General features: G+C 44.9%; 1 protein-coding gene across 3 annotated transcripts in view; it reads left to right on the top strand.

Annotated features, from left to right (window-relative positions):
- The window catches only part of LOC137153177 (vascular endothelial growth factor receptor kdr-like), a 168,116-nt gene that overhangs the window by 45,075 nt on the left and 103,323 nt on the right, over positions 1-19,718 (top strand). Inside the window, exon 3 of one of the 3 annotated variants that reach the window (XM_067548279.1) lies at positions 3,949-4,169. In XM_067548279.1, coding sequence (XP_067404380.1) covers positions 3,949-4,169 — 221 coding nt within the window. Of the gene's footprint in view, positions 1-3,948; positions 4,170-19,663; positions 19,708-19,718 lie in introns of those variants that run through there. The other 2 variants (XM_067548280.1, XM_067548281.1) reach the window with 2 other exon arrangements.

Here is a 19,718-nt window from a genome sequence, read left to right as displayed (position 1 = left end):
GCTGTCTAGCCTATTAGGTGACAATTAAATAAACAGCAGCCAACATACATACTTTTAAAGACCCATCCTGTTTGAATATATCATATCCTTTAAATCAAAGATAGCCAGGCCTCATAAATTGTTCATAAATTATGAAGACCCATTGACACAGAGTAAAAAACCTGTAGGGAAAGTGCCAAGTTTGTGATCAAGACTTGTATTCATGGGAAGATAAACCTTGAAAAATCTGGATGGTAAAATGATCGCTTGCAGCTGATTGGCAGACAACCGAAGTAGTAAATGCACAGGGAGTTGGGGAATCTTCAGCTTTGTGAAGTCATAAGATTAGCCTCGCTGGGTCGGACAACAGGCCCCATAGACTGTGGTGCAAATCAGGGTAAATAAGTGTGAATGTGATTTACACACCAGGAGGGCAGTCTGGTAACAAAAATAACCAACGACCAGAAGTGTGTGAGAAGATTTAAAAGTCTTGCACAAGGGCGTGAGAAGGTTTAAGTTAAAGCAAGCCATGCACAATTATTTGTATTGCTGTAACACCTAGGAGCCCCAGTCATGGACCAGGACCCCATTGCGTTAAGTGTTGTACAAAGACAGAACAAAAATACAGCCGGGCTTACAAACAGTCATTCACACACACACGTGTTATTTTACACCTGTTGGTGGCTGGCTAAACAACCAACCTACACTCTCACTTCATTGATTTACTAACTTGTAGTTTACACTGATATTTATGTCACTTCTGACTTTTGTCCCAATCAATCCATTTAAACCAGTATTGCCCTTCCTATAGACAAATCCACTCATCTCCCATCAAACACCTCACTAATTTGTGCAATTATTATACAGTTCCAGGAGATTCTTTCCTGATACCTGCAGCTGGCACTGGCTCAGGAGGTCAGGACAATGTTATGATGATATTTATAGTTTGGCAAGCTGTGGACACTAGTGGTGACTGTAAAGTTCAGACTGTCCTTTAAAATCCAGCTGCATTATTTCTTTCCACGACGTTATGTGGATATGAATTCTACAAGGTGCCCATGTGCTAATTAAAGACACTGGTTGTCTGTTTTGTTTTTTAAATTCATTGCTCTTTCATTTATTGGAGTATCGCCTCATCCATGTATTGTCAGATGAATGAATGAATAAATAAATAAATCATGTCCTTTGCACTTCTGTAGTGCCTCCACCATCTCAAACTGCCTTAGAGACACTAAAAGTATGTCTTCACTGATGGCAGCAAATTTGCCTCCATCAGATCGATCTATCCAGATCGACTGAGCGGCAGTGAAGGCCCGCTCAATCGATCCGGAAGTCGATTCAATTAAACCATGTCCTCAAAAGGCGCAGAGTAGTGGAGACGGTGTGGAGAAAAGGATTTAGGAAGTCAATGTAAGTTATGCAAGCTACTCTGTGTAACTTGTGTAACTTCCGTCGACTGCCGCTGAATTTCTCTGTAAGCATAGATCAGGCCTAAGTAATAAGTCCTCATGGCACCCCTGTGTGTAGAAAAGTATAAATCTCCATATCCACAGGGGGGGAACCAAGGCACAAAGAAGCTAAGTTGCTTGCCTAAGGTAGTACAACTAGACTCTGCTACAGCTGGTTACAGAAGCTGGAACTTCTGCGCATGATTCATGTACCTTAAACATTAGACCACTTTCATCAGGTCCTCAGCTGGTGTAAATTAGTCTAGTGCCACATCTTGCACGCATGCACGCACACACACACACACACACACACACACATATATATACACGCAAACCCTGTTTAAAGAACGGGCATAAAACATGACACCTGAAATCATTCCTGTCTTCAAAGGGGAGTTGGGATGGTTTGGATTGCAGTAAGGTGGTTTCTGCGGTAGTTGTCAGACCTGAGAACAGAATGAAATTCCCTCTGTCTGTTCTATGTGGGTTCTTACACTGCCCCCATCATCAGCACTAAACCAAGACTAGAACGCAAGTCTCATGACTCCCAGGCCCAGGCTCTAACCATTAAACCATGCTGCCTCTAAGACTTGTAGACACTACTCTATTCTTCCAACACTGGGCAGAAAACATAGCCCAGGGATAGTGAAGTGTAGTGAGTGCAGATGTTATGGTGATAGAGCGCTACACAGAATCACAGAGCAAGGACAGGCATTTCTGGGAGGCTCTCATTTGCTAAGGGGGGTCATTATGACATGAGCCTGGAAAGAAGGGGGTGAAGATGGAGAATTCCTCCACAGGAAAAAAGCCCTTGGTATGCAAAGGCTGGACAATAAGTCTGCCTTGTCTCTTTCCTCTCTGCATTTAAATACAGGAAGCTGGTGTGATGGCTGAGGTTGGGGTTTCGGAGACCCTGTGTTGCAGTGCAGCACATCCAGTGATGGGCGTGAGGCTGCACATTAGAGAGGATAGCTGCCCATTTCCCCAGCACTCATCCACCCACATGCTGGGAATAGCCTCCAGATTTCAGCCCAGATCCATCATCATCTTCAGGAAAGCAACAAAGGACAGATAGCGCTGGGAGCCAAGAGGATGTTTGTATTAAGGTTCAGCAGGATCTTGCTGGCAGACATGCACTCCCGTGTTGTACCCACTACAAATGTATGAGGTGACTGGCTCAGACCCACACAGGAAGATTGTAGAACAACTGACTAACACAAACTCACAGCAGGATGTAGTAACAATACCTGTGGAACACATGTGCCTTTGCATTGAATGGATATGCCCTGACTGGAGTTTTTCATCTATTACTACCCACAGTAGGGAAATCCAGAGGTCATTACTCAGTCCCCCTTTAGGTAAATCCCTCTGAGATCCGCTGAGTAAGGATGATGTGAACACAGTGTCCTTTTAAAATTAAAGGCCAGAATGTGCCTTGCCTTTCCTGGTTCAGTGATCAAACAGCGGGGACTTGCACCTATGGAGAAAGGGAACTGCTTCAAATTAGCACTGACACTGGCCCTAGCTTCTCCACAGGAGTCTGGGGAAGGTTTGGTCCATGACTCAACCCTCTCCATGCTGATCAAACACAGCTGGTCTCATGCATCCTATAGTGGGGGCCATGCTGGCCTCTACTTCTCCACAAGACACAATGCCTCCAGGATCCCTCCCTGGGGCAGTGTGCCTCTCCACATCCCACGTGACAAGACTGTATAACGGACCCGATCCAAAGCTAATTGAAGACAATGGAAAGACTCCTATTGAATCAAGCCCTAATAGCTCTGGGTATTTAGGTGCAGAACGTGGGATGTATTGGGCATCAGAGCCAAGACATTCCATTAGCGGGTTGAGACCTTATATCTGCCAGGCTATGGTAACTCCTGCATTCTGATGTCAGTGAAGGGCCAAGTGGGGATGCTGTTTCTTACACAAGCATATATCTTAAGCTGTGAAATCCAATTACTTCCTGACACTTCACAGGGTGTAGTTACTGTTAATTACAGAAAAAGGGGCACGTGGAGTTACGTGAATGTGCTTTTCTCGCCCTTCCTTACCCCACATGTTAGAACCAAAGAGATTTTAACTTAACTGGTAAAATGTGCAGAGAGCCCAACTCAGGAGAAATTTACAGTTGTGCCTGATGCCTTCTAATGTTTTTAGAGCAATACATTTAGCCACTTCAAATGAGCTCATGTTCACATTGTTCCTTGCAAATGAAAAGGATATTGTCCCCCGAGTCCGCAGGAAATGGTCTTGCATTTGCTATTGCCTCTCTCAGGAAATGTTCTGTACTATAGGGAGAAGGGCAGGGTAATGCCATCTTAAGCCTTAGCTCCCTAAAGGTGCTAGAAACCCAAACAGCTCAGAAAATACATCACAAAGACTTTAATCATTCGTCACTAAATGGCAGGTTGATGAAATTCGGTATCAAATAAGTTAGCCTAGGCCAGAGAAGCGTATGTTATTCCACTCAATATGCCTGAAGCCATGACAGAATCTGTATTTCATGTTGTGTTGACAGGGGAGCAGCCTCCTTGACCTGGCAGTGGGGAAACGAGCCACAAAAAGACAATGACAGATGGCACGTATCTGAGCATGAGTGTTCGGACAGCTTACAGCAGATCTGCAGCAGGCTCACCATCAAGAAAGCCATAGCCAGTGACACTGGTTACGTCACCTGCGTTTATAACCACCCCCATTCTAACAAACACCTCAGGGCCCAGACATATGTGTTTGTTAAAGGTAAGAGCTTTATCCTTCTAGATCTTTTCTCCCTCTTGCCAAATTGGCGGTGTAAGGTAATGTTCAATTGTTGGACCCACCCTGTGCTAATTATGGACAGACAAACCAATTCAGAGGCATAAACAGCTCTCCTGACCCTTCTATCCACTATCACAGCAAACAGACACAGAATATTCTGAAGAGGTTTTGTTGACTTTTCATCTTTACTTCCATGCCTCCTGGTTTCATAGGATCACCGCTATTAGAGATGGAAGAGACCTATCTAGTCCAATCCCTAAATTGGATCAGTGCATTGTCCAGTCTAGGTTTGTGTGTCTCAACTGAAGCACTAATTCCCTTTCACTCCTCATTTACTGCTCCCTTTGAGAGACTCTTCCACACCCTCATGGAGCTCACTGGCAGGAAGTTTTCTCTAAGGCTATGTACACACTGCCGGCGGCAAATTCGCCGCCATCAGATCGATTTTTCCGGATTGATTGAGTGGCAGTGAAGACCTCTATTAAAACCACCTCCAAAAAAAGCGTAGCACAGCACAGTGGAGACGGTGCGCTAAAGGGAAGTAACGAAGTTGATGGAAGTTACGCAAGCTATGCAGAGTAGCTTGCGTAACTCCCGTCGACTGCTGCTGAATTTTGCCGGCAGTGTAGGCCTGCCCTAAGACTCAACCTAATGCTTCCTTTCTTAATTTCATCCCGCTGCTCTCACTGAAACTCCCTTATGCCACTCTACATAATTCCTCTCCATTGTAGGTATTTACCCCACCAGATATTTGTGGACTGCTTTTCCCTCAGCCCCAAGAGGCATCACCTAGGGTATGTCTACACTGCAGCTGGGAGTGAGCCTCCATGCCCGGATAGACCCACCTGACCCCCTGGGTCTGAGCTTGGATGGCTAGCCCAAGTCTCCACGGGTGCAGCAGCAGCTTCCCTGCTATTTTTAGAATGTTAGTCCAAGCCCCACTAGTACAAGTCTATCTCCCCCAGGCTCAGAAGTTCAGTTCCACCTGCAGTGTAGACACACACTAAGCAAGGCTATATGAGTGTTGTTTCTAAAATCTTTTTCTTGGTATAGGATTTAAGAAGGGAAAGGCCAAAACCAACCAACCAACCAAAAGTGTCCTCAAACCAAACCCATTCAGCAGGTGCCTAGTTCTCTTATTGTTCTAGGAGGCAAGCAGGTTTTCTCCCTTTCCCTTAGGCATCAAGGAAGATCATAAGGTCTCGCAGGAAATAAACTTACAAGCAGAAAAATTAAAAGTCTCTAGGGCCCAGGTCAGGCTAGTGTCCTAGGACCTGTAACCCATAGCCATCAGCACAACCTTTAATCCCCTCCCATTCCCTCTCTCCATCTTCCTTCTCCTATTTATCTAGCTCAGTCCCAACCCTGCAGCAGGGTGTTTCTTGATTGCAGGCAGGCGGTCGTGGCTATAAACTCCAGATGGTCTCTTATAGGGGTTGTACCTCCCACCACATTCTCAAAAGTCAATCCTTTCAGCCCGCTGCTCATCTTCGGTCTTCTCTGAACTCCCTCCAGCTTGTCAGGATCTTTTTGGATTCAGCTGCAACTGCATGCCAACACAGCAACAGAGGACAAAAAATGTTTCCTGTGGCTAAGTAAATAATTCATAATGAATAGCATGTTCATTTAAGTTAGCCTTTTTCTGCTTGTGGAACATCCATGAGAAGAGCATGAGCTCCACAAATGTATTGCAGTCTTCACTTTTTAGTCTGTAGATTGATCTCAGATCGATCTCCAAATTCAAGCTGAGTTGCTTAGCTGAGATTAGCCAGATAAGTTAAATGGTACTGATTTTGTACCTTACTTGGGTGAGAACTGATGCAAATACTTGCACAGACAAATTTCTCATTCAGTTCCCACAATTGTTCATGACAATGACTGAAATTCATTCTCCAAGAACATTCGTGCCAGAAACATTTGATTGCTCAAATATTCATAGAAAATGAAGGTAAAAGGGCATGAGCAGGGCTGAAGCAAGTTCAATTAAAAATCCAAGTGCACAATCACAGAAAATATTTTGCATTAGCTGCCCTCCTCAGTTATTCTCACATTATTTCTAACTCTGATGAAACCTAGAAGTCCCGTAATGCATGATTTCCAGTCCAAAGAGATTGAGCTATGCGTAGACACCAAAACACAATTGCTAAATCATTTGGTGAATAACTGCTTGATTCATTTGGATAATTCTTTCCTCTCATCTCTGTACTGAAAATAGATATTCATCCTTATTCTTTCCTTCTCACTAAGTCCCTCCTTTTCTTGGAACTTAGCTTCTTAGTGTTACTTGTTAGTTCCTGTATCCATTTTCTTTTTCCCTTTGTATTTCCCTTCCAGCTCTGTCAGGAATTCTATTTCCTTGCTAGCCTGGACTTTATCTGTGCTGATTCTCATGCTGAGCTGTTTCCTTTTCCCATTACACATGCCTGCGTCTGTATTGACCCAACCCAATAGATGAACTGCAGGAAGCAGTACATTGGAAACTCAATACCCTGTCCTGACTCAGTGCCCTCATTGGCTTACAGGGACTGCATCAATGGGAAAGGCTTTGACAGAAGCACAGGCAGAAAATCTTGTGGGCCCTCCTGGGACAGCCTGAGCTCTTTGCTTAAGAAAATATCTAAAGCTATAAAAACCCTGCCTGCAATGGAAGCAATCAGCACACACAGCTAAATGTATAATTACTACAGGATGGCCTCTCACTCTCCTCAAACTGACTGTGCTGGGACCCCTTAGGAAGACAATGTTAGTTTATCATTATATCCAAATCACTGAAAAACATCTTCTTGCTCTCAGATGTAATTCACCTGTGTCATAGATCCTCTCCACTTTATAATTTCTCATCTGAAATCCACCTGTGCTATGAAAAGTAAATGAAGTAAATCAAGTGTGATCCATCCGTGCCTAGGGTAGACCATTTGAAAATGCCAAGGTCAGGGCAGGCTGTAAAAGGAGAGCAGATTCTTCCAGCACTGGTGAGTGACACTGAAGTCAGACTTCCCAACCAGCCCCAAATACAGCTTCTGATTCCCTACACTGGTTATCAAGAAGCTAAAACAAAAATATACACAGCCCCCTTTACTGCATTTCAGTCTCTGGCTCCCAATCAGCCACTAGGTCCAGTAAAGAGAGAAGTTATTTAAAACTCTATGCTCTTTACCAAAAAGGTTCTCCTGACCCCAAAGGGTCAGCCACAGTACCAGATCAATGTAAGTTTGGATCTTACCCAAAATACCACGCTGCCAGCCAATCCATTAGTAACTAGAACTAAAGGTTTATTATAAAAGGAAAGAAACTATATGAGAAATGTTAAATGATTAAGGTAATCACATACATACAAATGATTTAAAAGTTCATATATATCAGGTTTCCAGTAGAATTGTAGAATTTGCAGGCTTGTATGGTCCCTCTGGTGTACATCCAGTACCTGGATGGGTCTCAATCCTTTGTTTCACAGCTTTAGTTGCAGATTAGTTCCAGGAGTAAGTGAAGACTGACTGAAGACAAAATGGATGACGTAGTGCAGCTGCCTTTTATGTCCCTTGGCCTTTGCCATGCTGCTTGTGGAAATTTACAAGAATAAGATGGAGTCCAGGGTCACATGAGTAAGTCCTGGTGACTCATCAGGTGTATCCCTGGCTTCTCCCCCTGGGCCCATTGTACTTGTGAGTTTTCTTAATGGGCCATTAAGCAGGCTAGTGCTGCAGCCATCCTGTCTGGGGTGTCGCTCAGAAACACAGCACAAGTTGAAATACAGATACATCAAACACATCCATAACTTCCAATACAAATATGACACATGCACGTAAACAGTATCATCATCCTTAGCAAATTATGACCTTTCTAACGGTACCTGGCATGGCCTATCCCATCTGAATTACTGTAATTTTGAAATATTGATGTTAAATAATATAAAAAATTGTGCCCCTAATCCAGCCAGCGTCACCCCAAGTAGTAAAGTATAGAGAATATGGGCCAGTCCATGCCCTAGGTTACATAGAGGTACTAGAGAGGCAAGAAAGGGGGTTGGGATCGTCTCTTCTCCAGGCCCTATGGTATCAGTGCTGAGGCAGGATTCCCATCTAGTGCTGAAGAGAACAAGTAGCTCAGCTAACATGCTGGCTGGTGTCCTCTGGGTCGTGGCCTGCCAGGCTAGGGTGGGGTGAAGACCCAGCGAACTAGCTGGTTTTACGTACCTCACATAGGTGCCACCTGAAGACGCACACTTTGCTTCTTCCTGCGATATCTCTTCCTTGCCCTGCACCGGCAGGATAGCTCTTGAACCAAGAAAGCTGATTGTCAGTGATGCCCTCAATGCTGTATAGTTCAGACACCAGTGCATGGATTGTTATTATCCTCATCTTTCTTACATCATGTATTTCTAAGGCACTCATCCCTGTGGTATCTGGGCATCATTACACACAGAAGGGTCGGCTCTGGGTAGATTATGGAGAGAATAAGCGTGCAGCATGGATGTTTGTGGGGCTAGCCAGGTAGGGTGAGAAAACTTTCAGATGAACCTTAGAGGTTGGAGGTTCCTCTGAGATTACAAAGCCATTATTACCAAAAAGGAAGGGGGGATGGGATTTTTTTCCCCTTCATTCCTGGCCTGCTGCTTGACACCAAAATGAGAACATGATTGCATCGGAAGTCCTGCTTATTGGCTATTATTTCCTGTGCTTGCTTCTGTTTAGACAGACTCCCTGGTGGAGTTTCATATCGCTGTTTGAATCTGGCATTTAGCAGCACTCCGCCCCTCCCACTGCACTTGAGCCTTGACCTCTGCACATCAGCCAGATTGTACAGGACCGGGTGGCAGTGGGATCCAGCTCAATGCTCCTTGAGAGATTAATGATCAGCTGGATGGGGTGGCTTGGAATCTTGATGTTGGATGGTTGTTTCTGATGCTGCAGCTGCAAGGTAGCAGGAATTAAAAAAAAAATAACCCTCCTGACACACGTCACAACTTTTGCTGGAACTAAAAGTTAGCAAAGGGTTAGAATGCGAATATTCTGTGCTTCGTGACAGCCCTATGACAATGATAATATTGGGTCTTGCATCCTGATGGGGACTCTAAGTACTTTACAAATGCTACACAATCTAGAGGCAAAGGGGCAACCTCTGGCATGGAATACAGCAGCTGTTTTCAGCGTGATTCACCATCATTGAGATGCAGAGAGGTCAGGAAACTTGCCCAGGATCACAGTATCAGAGCCTAGGATTGAATTCAGGAATCATGTCCTTATTCCACGAAGGCCTTATCTAACCTAGCACTTAATGCCGGCAAAACTTGTGTTGCTCAGAGGTGTGAAAAAACACACCCCTGAGCAACATAAGTTTTGCCGGCCTAAGTGCTTGTGTGGACAGTACTGTGTCAGTGGGAGATGCTCTCCTGCTGACATAGCTGCCACCCCTTGTTTAGGTGGTTTTATTATGTTGGCAGGAGAGCTCTCTCCCATCGACATCATGCAGCTGCATAAGCGCTTATGCTGGCAAAACTTAGGTTGCTCAGGGGTGGGGTTTTTTTCACTGCTCTGAGCAACAAAAGTTTTGCCGGCGTAAGTGCTAGTGTAGACAAGGCCTTAGTAATACTTCCCCCCACCCTGCCAGTGAGAAATGTATATGTTTATCCCAAACTCAAGGACAGCCTTTGAAATCAGCCTGAAAATAGTTTGTTGCCCACCTATTTGGGAATGTTCATTCGAATTCTAAATTGCCGTGTGAGTCTTGTCTACACACAAAAATCGTACTGCTTTTAACTAGGCTAGTAATACAGTACAACCCACCTAGTGTGGATGCAGTCTAAAGATGTTTATACCATTATAAACTATTCCCATAAATGCTATTCCAGGACAGCTGTGTCCACAGTACTAGATTTACTGTTTTGTGGGAGGTGGAAATCATACCCCTAACTGAAAGAGTTAAATCAGGACAAAAACTGTGTGTAGATCAGAGCTTGGACACAACAGGGATGGGTGCCATATCAGGAACTAAGTAGAACAGTATAGAATAGAATAGCCCCTCTTAATGGCCCTTTGTTCTTTACTCTTTGTGAACATTCAGATGCATGAGGTTTTAAACAATGGCTGCTCTCCATGTGACTACACCCAGGGATTTCCCTACACACACCCTCCCAAACTCCTCCCCCTCTCTCCCAGTGGTGTTGCCAGTGTAGTTATTTTTCAATCTCCCTCTCCCCCCTCAAATTCGAATGAACCTTGTAATTTCAATTCCTGGGGCAAACACTGCCCTTGTCTTCTTGTGGGAACTAGGCCAATTGTGCAGAGCAACAGCTTTGATTATTTGTTATTCTCCTATTAAAGTTTCAGTCACCCAATAGGCAGCAAAATCAATGTCATGTGACTAAGAAACCAGCAACTCATTGTGAATACAACTTGCTGAAGCAAAGCCATTTGCAAACAACTGACTGACAGAAAATTGTTCATTTCAACTACTCAGTGAATTCATATGAATAATTAGGACGCTCAGAGGGAGCGGGAACCACTTGGGAGCAGGCCAGAGAACAGGGATGAAAGGCACAAGGAACATGATTCCAAAAGCAGCGTTTGATCAGTTGTACTGAGATAACCCAGGAGCCAGAACCAAACTTGGCACGGCTGCGCAGACGTCAGCAAAAGCTTTGCAGGGCTGGCAGGTGGAACAATCGACCTTTGGTTTTTAAATTGATCAAGAAGGATGTGGAACTAAGTGATGGAGAGAATCTGTATGTGGCTCCTGGGATGCCATTTTTACCAGCTCCTTTTTCTGCTTTCACTCTCTCTTTAGCAGAAGTGCCTCTAATTCTCATCCAGATCATTTCATGGGCATCAATTGAGTTCTAAGTGGCTTCCTTCTTTCTCTCTTGGTCAAGTATTTTCAAAGCCCAGTGTCTCCCAGCTGTCCAGACTGCCTCGGGGCTCCAACCTCCCTGGACCTGAGATCACAACAACACCCCAGGCTTCACACTCTGAGCAGCTTGGTCCTTTTGCCAAAAGCCTCCTAGAGAACATCTAAAGTTTCCCTTTTCCTCTCCTTCCCCCTGAGCCACCCAGAAGGGAGAAGGGAAACGCGCAGGCAGGAGCACCTCTTGCCAAACCACACATCTGTCTGCTGCTGTTGCTTATGAACGGGAACAGCAAGAAATGCCCAGTCAGTCACAAGAGCAATTCTCCACTGAGGCAAACAGTGGGAAGAGGGGGGAGGCATAAAATCTGGACCAAGAAACCATATCAAATCCACCTGCCTCTTTTTTACATGCCAAATGTAACACGCTCTCAGTTCTGGTACAGGACGCCCCACCCTCCTCGCTTCTTCCCCACTGAAAGGTGGCTGGAGAGGATGGGAGAGTATAAAAGCACCGCTCCCATGAGCTCATCTTCAGTTCTGACATTCTTTGAAGCCGATTTCTGCCTCCCTAATTCTCTTGACAGCTTGCAGCGATAATCTGACTGGGAGAAGCAGACACACGGGTCGAGAGTGACAGGACTGCCTCTGGTTTGTCTTGTGATAGAGACTACCTATGAGAACAGAGTCTGGAGGCTGGCGGGCTGGGTTTCTTTGGTTTTGTTGTTTTTATGGAGACAGCTGCATTGTCTTCCAGACACTCAGCCAGCTTACATAGGCTAGTGCTCCCTGTTCACTCAACGCTGAACCAAGCAGATAAGTCGATGGTTCTTATCCAGTGACGGAAGAGTTTGGCAGTGATAACTAGACCCGCGCTGAATGGGGCCGTGGCCTAGATTGTTCGGCAGGCTCCCAAATGATTTTCTCAGGAATGGGATTGTTAAAGTCCGGATCCAAAAAGGAGAAGAGCACTTTCATTTCTGAACAGAGTCACTCAGCGCATGTCCGGATCAGACCCTAAGAGGCACTCTCAGGGTGGGTTAGCGTGTAAGATATGACAAGAAAGCACAGCATGAGTTACCGCCACACCAGCAGTGACTGCAGTTGACTGAACATCAGGAGGATGTAGTTCCCTCCTTCTCAATGATAACGAATTTCTAAGTGACACCCCAAACCAGACATCCCCCCACTTCCTTATCTCGACGTGCAGTAATTAGCACGTACTTAGGCCTACCTATGTCCAAAGTTGGTTGGCTGCTGCCAACAAGTTCTGCCTGATGATATTCGAGGCCAAGTGGTGCTATGAAAACACTCCCGTGTCTATTAGAGGGAGCTTTCACAGGTTTCCATAAGGACTGCAAGTATAAAGGTAAATCTACACTGCAAAATGATGTTGACCTAAGTTACGCTGACCTATAGCCACTGCAGTAATTAAATCAGTTTTGCATGTTCACACTGTGCTCCTTGTGTTGGCGGTGCGCGTCCTCACCCGAGGCGCTGGCACCAATTTAACTGTCAGTGTGGGGCACTGTGGGATGGCTTCTCAAAGCCAGCAATAGTCAATGTAAGCAATGCAATGTCTACACTGACACTGCCTCAACCTAACTACGTCGCCCTACATGCTCTGCCTCTTGCCGAGGTGGAGTTGCTAAGTCAGCGCAGCGGGAGAGTTACATTGGCGGGCGCGACATTTTAGTACAGACGTTAGCTGCCTTGCGTCAACCTCGCTCTGTAGTGCAGACCAGAGCTTTCAAGATCCATGGGCTGTACACATGTCTATCACCACATAAGGTTTACCTCATACAGAGCCTCAAATGCCCCAACAACAACGATGTGGGTGAAACCAGACAATCACCATGCTCTCAAACAAACTTACACAGAAATATGTGAAAAGACAAACACACCCTCTCACCTGCGAGTGAACACTTTTCACAAAGCGATTGCTCCATAGCTGAGCGCTCAGTCCTTAAAGGAAACCTGCACAACACCTTCAAAAGACAAGCCTGGGAACGTAGGCCTTGTCTACACCAGCACGTATGCTGGCAAAACTGTTGTCTCTCAGGAGTGTGAAAAAAACACCTCCCTGAGTGCCATACATTTTGCCGACATAAGCGCTTGTGTGGACAGCGCTATGTCGGCAGGAGAGTGTCTCCTGTCGCCATAGCTAGCGCCGCTCGGTTAGGTGGTTTTATTATGTCAACAGGACGCTAAGATCAGAAGGGACCAATATGATCCTCTAGTCTGACCTTCCAGCACAACACAGGCCCCAGAACCTCACCCACCCACTCCTGTAATAGACCCTGACCTATGACTGCGTTATTAAAGTCCTCAAATCATGGCTTAAAGACTGTAAGGTACAGAGAATCCGCCCCAAGTGAGCCACGCCCCATGCTACAGAGGAAGGCGAGCTCTCCCGCCAACATAACACAGCTACACACACCAGCACTCTTACAGTGGCACAGCTGTGCCGATACAACTGCGCCACTGTACGTTTTAGGTGCAGATTAGCCCTTAAATTGATAACTCTGCTGGACACTAAAAGCCCTGGATTTAACAAAGACACTAGTTTTGTGGTTCATTACAACAATTTGTAACACACCCTGCTGCCTGCTACCCTCCTTTGTCCTACAACTGCAGAGGTAGTGATTGCCCACTTCCTTTTAAGTCCTCTCCTGCAACATGTGAGCCCCTTATGAGTCTGTCCCTTCTTGTATTTAGCCTGGGCTCCCTGGTTACCTTTCCCAGACATGAGGAAGAGCTCTGTGAAGCTTGAAATCTTGTCCCTTCCACCAACAGAAGTTGGTCCCATAGCATCACCCACCTTGTACCCCTCATATCCTGGGACCAACACAGCTTCAGCAACACTGCACCAGACAATAGAACAGATGTAACCAATGGGCAGAAGAGCTCCACATCCGGTGCCTTGCCCTGCATGCTATCAGAGTAGAGGCTTGAACTGGGATGGGAACATCGTGGTCCCTGGATTGGCAGTTGCTAGTCCACTGCTGAGCCAAAAGGGACCCTCCCTAAGATCATCTCACTTAGCAATTCATCTTTTACTGGGCGTAATGAGAGTTTAAACATTAGGGACTTTGCTGTCTTAAATTAAACAAGGTTCTAGTAGGCACTTGACCTTTGAATGTCATTTGTCAGCAACATGCTTGACGCCTATGCCTGGCTCTGTGACTACAGCAGACACCAGGCCCTCTTCCCCTGAGTTCTCCTGCTGTTACTACTTCCCCAGCTCTTCTGTTTGCAGATGTTCCTGCTTGCAGCTTGAGTTGTGTTGGGTAAACAGTAACACCCTGCCCTGACGGCAGCTTCCTGCAAACTTCCACTGACCTGCAGAGCCAGACAGCCAGTCTGCGGGACCCAAGAAAAGGGGCCTTTCCCTCGCCTTGGGGCTAGAGCGACAGCTGATAAGTCACGAACATTCTGCAGCTCTTGTCTTTCTTCATCTGCAGCCAGCTTTACAGCCCGCAGTAAATTCTTTTTGTTTTAAGATCCTCTGGGATGGAAGGGTGTATTTGTAGGACGGGCTCCATGGAGCAAATCACCACCCCACTCAGGAGAAATGAACACGGCTGGCTGCACCCCTTTGACATAAAAAACGGAGCATTTATTCTCCAATATTTTTTCTGTATCAGCTCAGTCTTGGAAGGTGCTGAGTTCATTCCACTCCCGTTGATTTCTGTGTGCGGCTGTTCTCAGGATGGGGTGGGGGCAGAAGTGTAGGCATCTCCATTACTGTTCTGTGAAGGGACACACAGGACACGTGCCCCAGATCCTCAAGTGGTGTCAGTGGAGCTACACTGATTTGCACCATCTGGCCCATAGGCTTGGAATATAAATCCTCCCTGAGGACAGAGTGAAGGCAAGTGGCCACACACCCTTTACTTAAGTAACTTTTTTCTTTTTTTACATCGGGGTTCTCAAACTTTTTTTGCTGGGACCCCCTTTGAAAATATTTCAGGCTGTGATCCCCTCCACCCCAAAAAAAGTGATGACCCCCCTCTATGCCATGCCATCCTTACCAGGATGTGTGGGGGCTGACAGCTCATGAACCCCCACTCCCCCATAATAACCTCACGACCACCTGAGGAGTCCTGAACCCCAGTTTGAGAACCCCTGCATGGAGCTAATTGATGGCCAGTTAAGTTAAGGTGGTTAACAAGTTTGTAAAGGCTGATGTGAACACTCCCCACATGTTCCTGACTACATATGTTTCCGGAGTATCCACACCAGTCTTTACAAACATGTTAGCCACCTTAGGTTAATTGGCCATCAATTGGCTCAGTGTAAAAGAGTCCAATGTAGACAAACCTTACTGTCCCAAATCATTTATCTGTAAGGTGAAGTGCCCAGCTTCCAGCTCTGTGGAGGGTATTCATGCCGGGGGTTATCTGTGCTCCAGTACAGATACAGTCTGCTTGCTGCTGGGTTGCATTTCTTCATAGTCAGAGCTTTTCCCCAGAGGAACAGAAGTAAAGAATCAGAACACAGCATAGGCGAAGATAAATGGGCACCAAACAGAATGAGGGTTTGCTCTGTTGTAATTAAACTTCAGGGCTTGATGATCCGATTTTTTTCCCTTTTACATGAAAGAGAGATTTTCACAGATGAAAAATGAGGAACTTTTATGCACAAAGCATTGTCTCCCTAGCCTCACCCATGCTACCTTCTCCTATTAGTGCCTGAATTTATGGCGGTAATGCCTTTTCTCCTCACTCCCAGCTGGACTTGCCACTGAAAGACAGACTGAAGTCATGACCCCGTGTTTATGGTCTGTTGCCATAAGTTTTATGTCATACGTTCAGTATTCTGGGCCTGATCCTGCCAACAGAATCCATACTAGCATCTTCTGCTGAGGAGCAGGCCACTGATTTCAGCATAGGTAAAGATTCCAGGATTGGACCTTATGACTGTATTGCAATGTGAGATGAGGAGAGTTGTGTTAAAGAGTGAACCCTGCTTAGACTACATTCATAAACTGAATGAAGGGCTGTGATACAGGAATTCAGCTAATGAGCAGGGCATTCATTCTCTAGAAAGACTCTATGTCCCATAGAAGAAAACAACATCCCAATTTTTTGCCCATTTCTAAATATAGTAAGAATAATGATCCTGAGAACGGGCACACTGGGGATTAATAGCCTATTCCATCTCAGGTCACCAACTCCTCTCCCAGCCAAGTCACTAATAAACCAGAAATTGCCTTTGCCAAGGTATCTTTTGCTCAGCTGCAAAGGCATTTTTAAACACTATCTAGATTTCAAATTGTCATTGGAGGGCAACGGATTAATATATTTTGGCTTCCAATGAAGGCTGCAGCTCATGCTCTGGAATAGTTTAATTCTAGCCACTGGCTAGACATGTACATAAAATGAGAATTCAGGTGCAGGCTGCCATTAAAAAGCAATTAGAAATCAGATGTTGTTTTACTGCTAGTGGAAGTATATATGAACCCATGTTCTTTTGTTTTTACCATAACTAATAAATACAAGGACTGGGCATTCCTACAGATGGAAGAGACTTTCACAACTTGTTCAGGGTATCCCTGCTTTCATTGGATGCTCCCTGGAACTGATTAGTGACATTGCGGAGGTACGAAGTAAGGTTAACTCTCACTGGCAATATTAAGCATAGACACATGCATGCTCCCTAACATGGCTAAGTATACGAATGTAGCAGCTCCACTTTGAAAATTACACTGGAAAAAATGGAACATGTGCCTTTAAAATCGTTGCTGTAATATATTGCTGTGCCACGCCGCAGGAGATGAAAATCCCATTAATATTAATACTAGAGTTAGGCCCTAGCCACACAGTGCTAATCTGGATTTCAAATTTCCCAGGGCTCAAACCAGCTGTTTGGTTCAACCCAGTGTACAGATAACAGCCAGACAGAAAATTCAGATGTGTGTTTAAAACTTGCTAAATCCAGGATTTTGGTTCTGATTAATATCCCATCTATAACACTTCGTCCAGCTGTCCCATGCTCCATAGCTTGTATCTCCTTATAGACCAACACAAAGCAAGGAGCAATCACTTCCATCACTTCCATAGAACAGAAGCTGAAGTGAAAGGACATCATCTGAAATGAGGGATGTCACTCTGGTTTGAATTCTTTGCCTCCAATTTTGCTCCCTCATGTTAAATTCACTGTTGCTCAGAAAATGTGCAGACAGGGCTTTGAAGAGCTTCTGATCAGCTGTTTGTAGTAGCTCCCTGGATGTTAATCCTGTGTTATTGGTCTTTGCACAGTGACCCAAGTGCCTTTTGTAAAGCATTGTCCATATGTGTCTGACCTTTTCAGAGGCACACAAAAGTAGCCACATCGGCACATTCTCTGGTTCTGCGTCTAGGTAACCAGATTGGACAATACTTCTGGCTTGCCACTGCCAGTCCAGCAAGTGAAAAACTTGATTTAAGTAAGCGACCCAAACCAAAACCAAAACTCCACTTTCCTACATAACCCTCAACCCTCCTCTCTCACACACTCAAACATGCATGTTTAAGAACTGAATTTTAATAGATGAAAGGAAACCTGGCCACAGAGGAGAGCTGATTATTATTATAAGATTAATTTCATATAACAGTGGTAGCATTTGTGTTTTTTAGTGACATTCTTTAAGCAAAGATCAAACACACTAGCCAAGAAGTGAATCCACAGTCATGGGGTAGAAAACCCAAACCAGGTGAGAAAACACAGGGCACTTCTGTGTTTTCTTTTGTCATCTGAATTGTGTTTTTTGGAAAGAAAGGGAAAGCCTAGACCTCATTCCCTGTACATTCACACTGGTTTTCACTCTGAGGGTCATTGATGACCAACACCAACCACCAGCAGAACTGAGCTTCTAGCTCTGATAAATGTAACTAATATGCTGGCCAGATTCACAGCAGTGAAATGATGGACACTCAGGGTACGTCTGCACTGGAATGAAAGGTTGCAGCATAGCAGCTGGCTCAGGTCAGCAGGCTCGGGCTCGCAGGGGTCGGGCTGTGGGGCTAAAAATTGCTGTGTAGATGTTTGAGCTCCGGCTGGACCCTCCCCCATCATGGGGTCCCAGAACTTGGGCTCCAGCCTGAGCCCGAAAGTCTACACAGCAATTTTACAGCCCTGCAGCCCGAGCCCCACAGCCTGAGCTGACCCGGGCCAGTTGCAGGTCTTTGATTGCTGTGTAGACGTACCTCTTCCAAGCCTAACAATAATCCAACATTTGAACCATCCAGGATATAAGGTGGCCTATTGGAAGCTGAAAACCAAATTTGGTGCAAGCACAATAATATAATACATTTAAAACAATCAAAACATACAGACATTTTACATCCATGAGAAACACTCCCGCAACTACTTAATTGCAGACACTTCTGGGATGGAACATGACTAGTGTTTGACAACGCACAGCAATGGTGCTCAAAAATGGGATATTTGTTTTAAGTTCACAGAATTCTTTCACTTTTCTTTCTGTGACAGCAAAATAAATCCCGCAGAAGAAACAATACTTGTTGGGGTGTGGGTGCCTCAGGGGATTTGTAATGGTCTATGGAGCCTTCTACCTTGATATCACCCGTTCAAAGCCTGTTCCATAGTAGCTAGAACTGGTCCCAAAAATGGAGGGGGAAATGTGGAATTTTTTATTCTATTTTTTCATCATTTTCCCCTAACTTTTTCCACCAGCTGGCTGAAAAATTGAGAAGACAACTGTGTCCATTTTTTACTGAAATCTAAAATTTTTTGCAATTTTCCAACCAGCATCAGAACCAAAATCCAGCAGCAAACAAAAGTCACCATCACCATCAACAGCTACTTCAGGGACCTATGAAATGAGCTTCAGTCCATTAGCTACCAGCTAGGTGTTTTAATCACAAAACCACCACTACATTCCTTGATTCTTCCTCTAGGCAACTGAATCAAGAAGTACCTCGGCCTGTTGATGTGGCAGCAACCAGACATATTGCTTCCATCCCTTAGAACATCACACAGTTGATTACCTTTAAAAAAAATAGACCATATTTATGTTTCTTATTTCTGAGACCAGTCCAGGGAAGGATAGAGTGTGTGTCTTTGATTTGGATACTGCAACAAAATTATGAAGTCTGAAATCAGTACATAATAAAAAGAAGGAAAGCACAAAATCAAAGGCAGGGATATTGGTTAATGCCAGTGTTGGGAATTCTGCTCCAGTACACTTGCTGGAGTCCTTTAATATCAACCAAAGCCAATGTGGATAGGTTAACTGGGCTGTGATCTCCACGTCAGGGAACTGTCCAGCAAAACACCTCCTGAAAAAATACCACAGGCTCAGCACTGACTGTAGCAGGTGGATACAAAGTCAAATAGCAATCACAACAAGGCCCCTTCTGACTCTTTCCTGTTCTATGGAAAACCTTTTTGCTCTGGTGGGTGGGAAAAGGCACCAAAAGTCTATAAATAATATTGCAATCTTGATTTGGTAATTATGCTCAAGACTATTTAATGTATTTGCAAAGAACCATGGGGGACTGGGACAAGTTGTAGTCAAATGACATTTGTAGCTCTGCAAACTAATTAATGATCTCTTTTAGCTCTCCATAAAAGCATCTGACACCTCATGTGCATAAGGAGAAGAAAACAGAACCCTAATATATAAGGGTAAACAAATTCGATGGTTCAGGACATAAACTGATCACCTGAGCAGGTCAGGAAGGA

The sequence above is a fragment of the Emydura macquarii genome, unplaced genomic scaffold, assembly GCF_026122565.2.
Source record: "Emydura macquarii macquarii isolate MOO-44397 ecotype Brisbane River unplaced genomic scaffold, CSIRO-AGI_Emac_v2 contig_1253, whole genome shotgun sequence".
NCBI lineage: Eukaryota > Metazoa > Chordata > Testudines > Chelidae > Emydura > Emydura macquarii.
The sequence above is the reverse complement of the archived record's forward strand: the minus strand, read 5'-3'. Positions and strand labels throughout refer to the sequence as shown.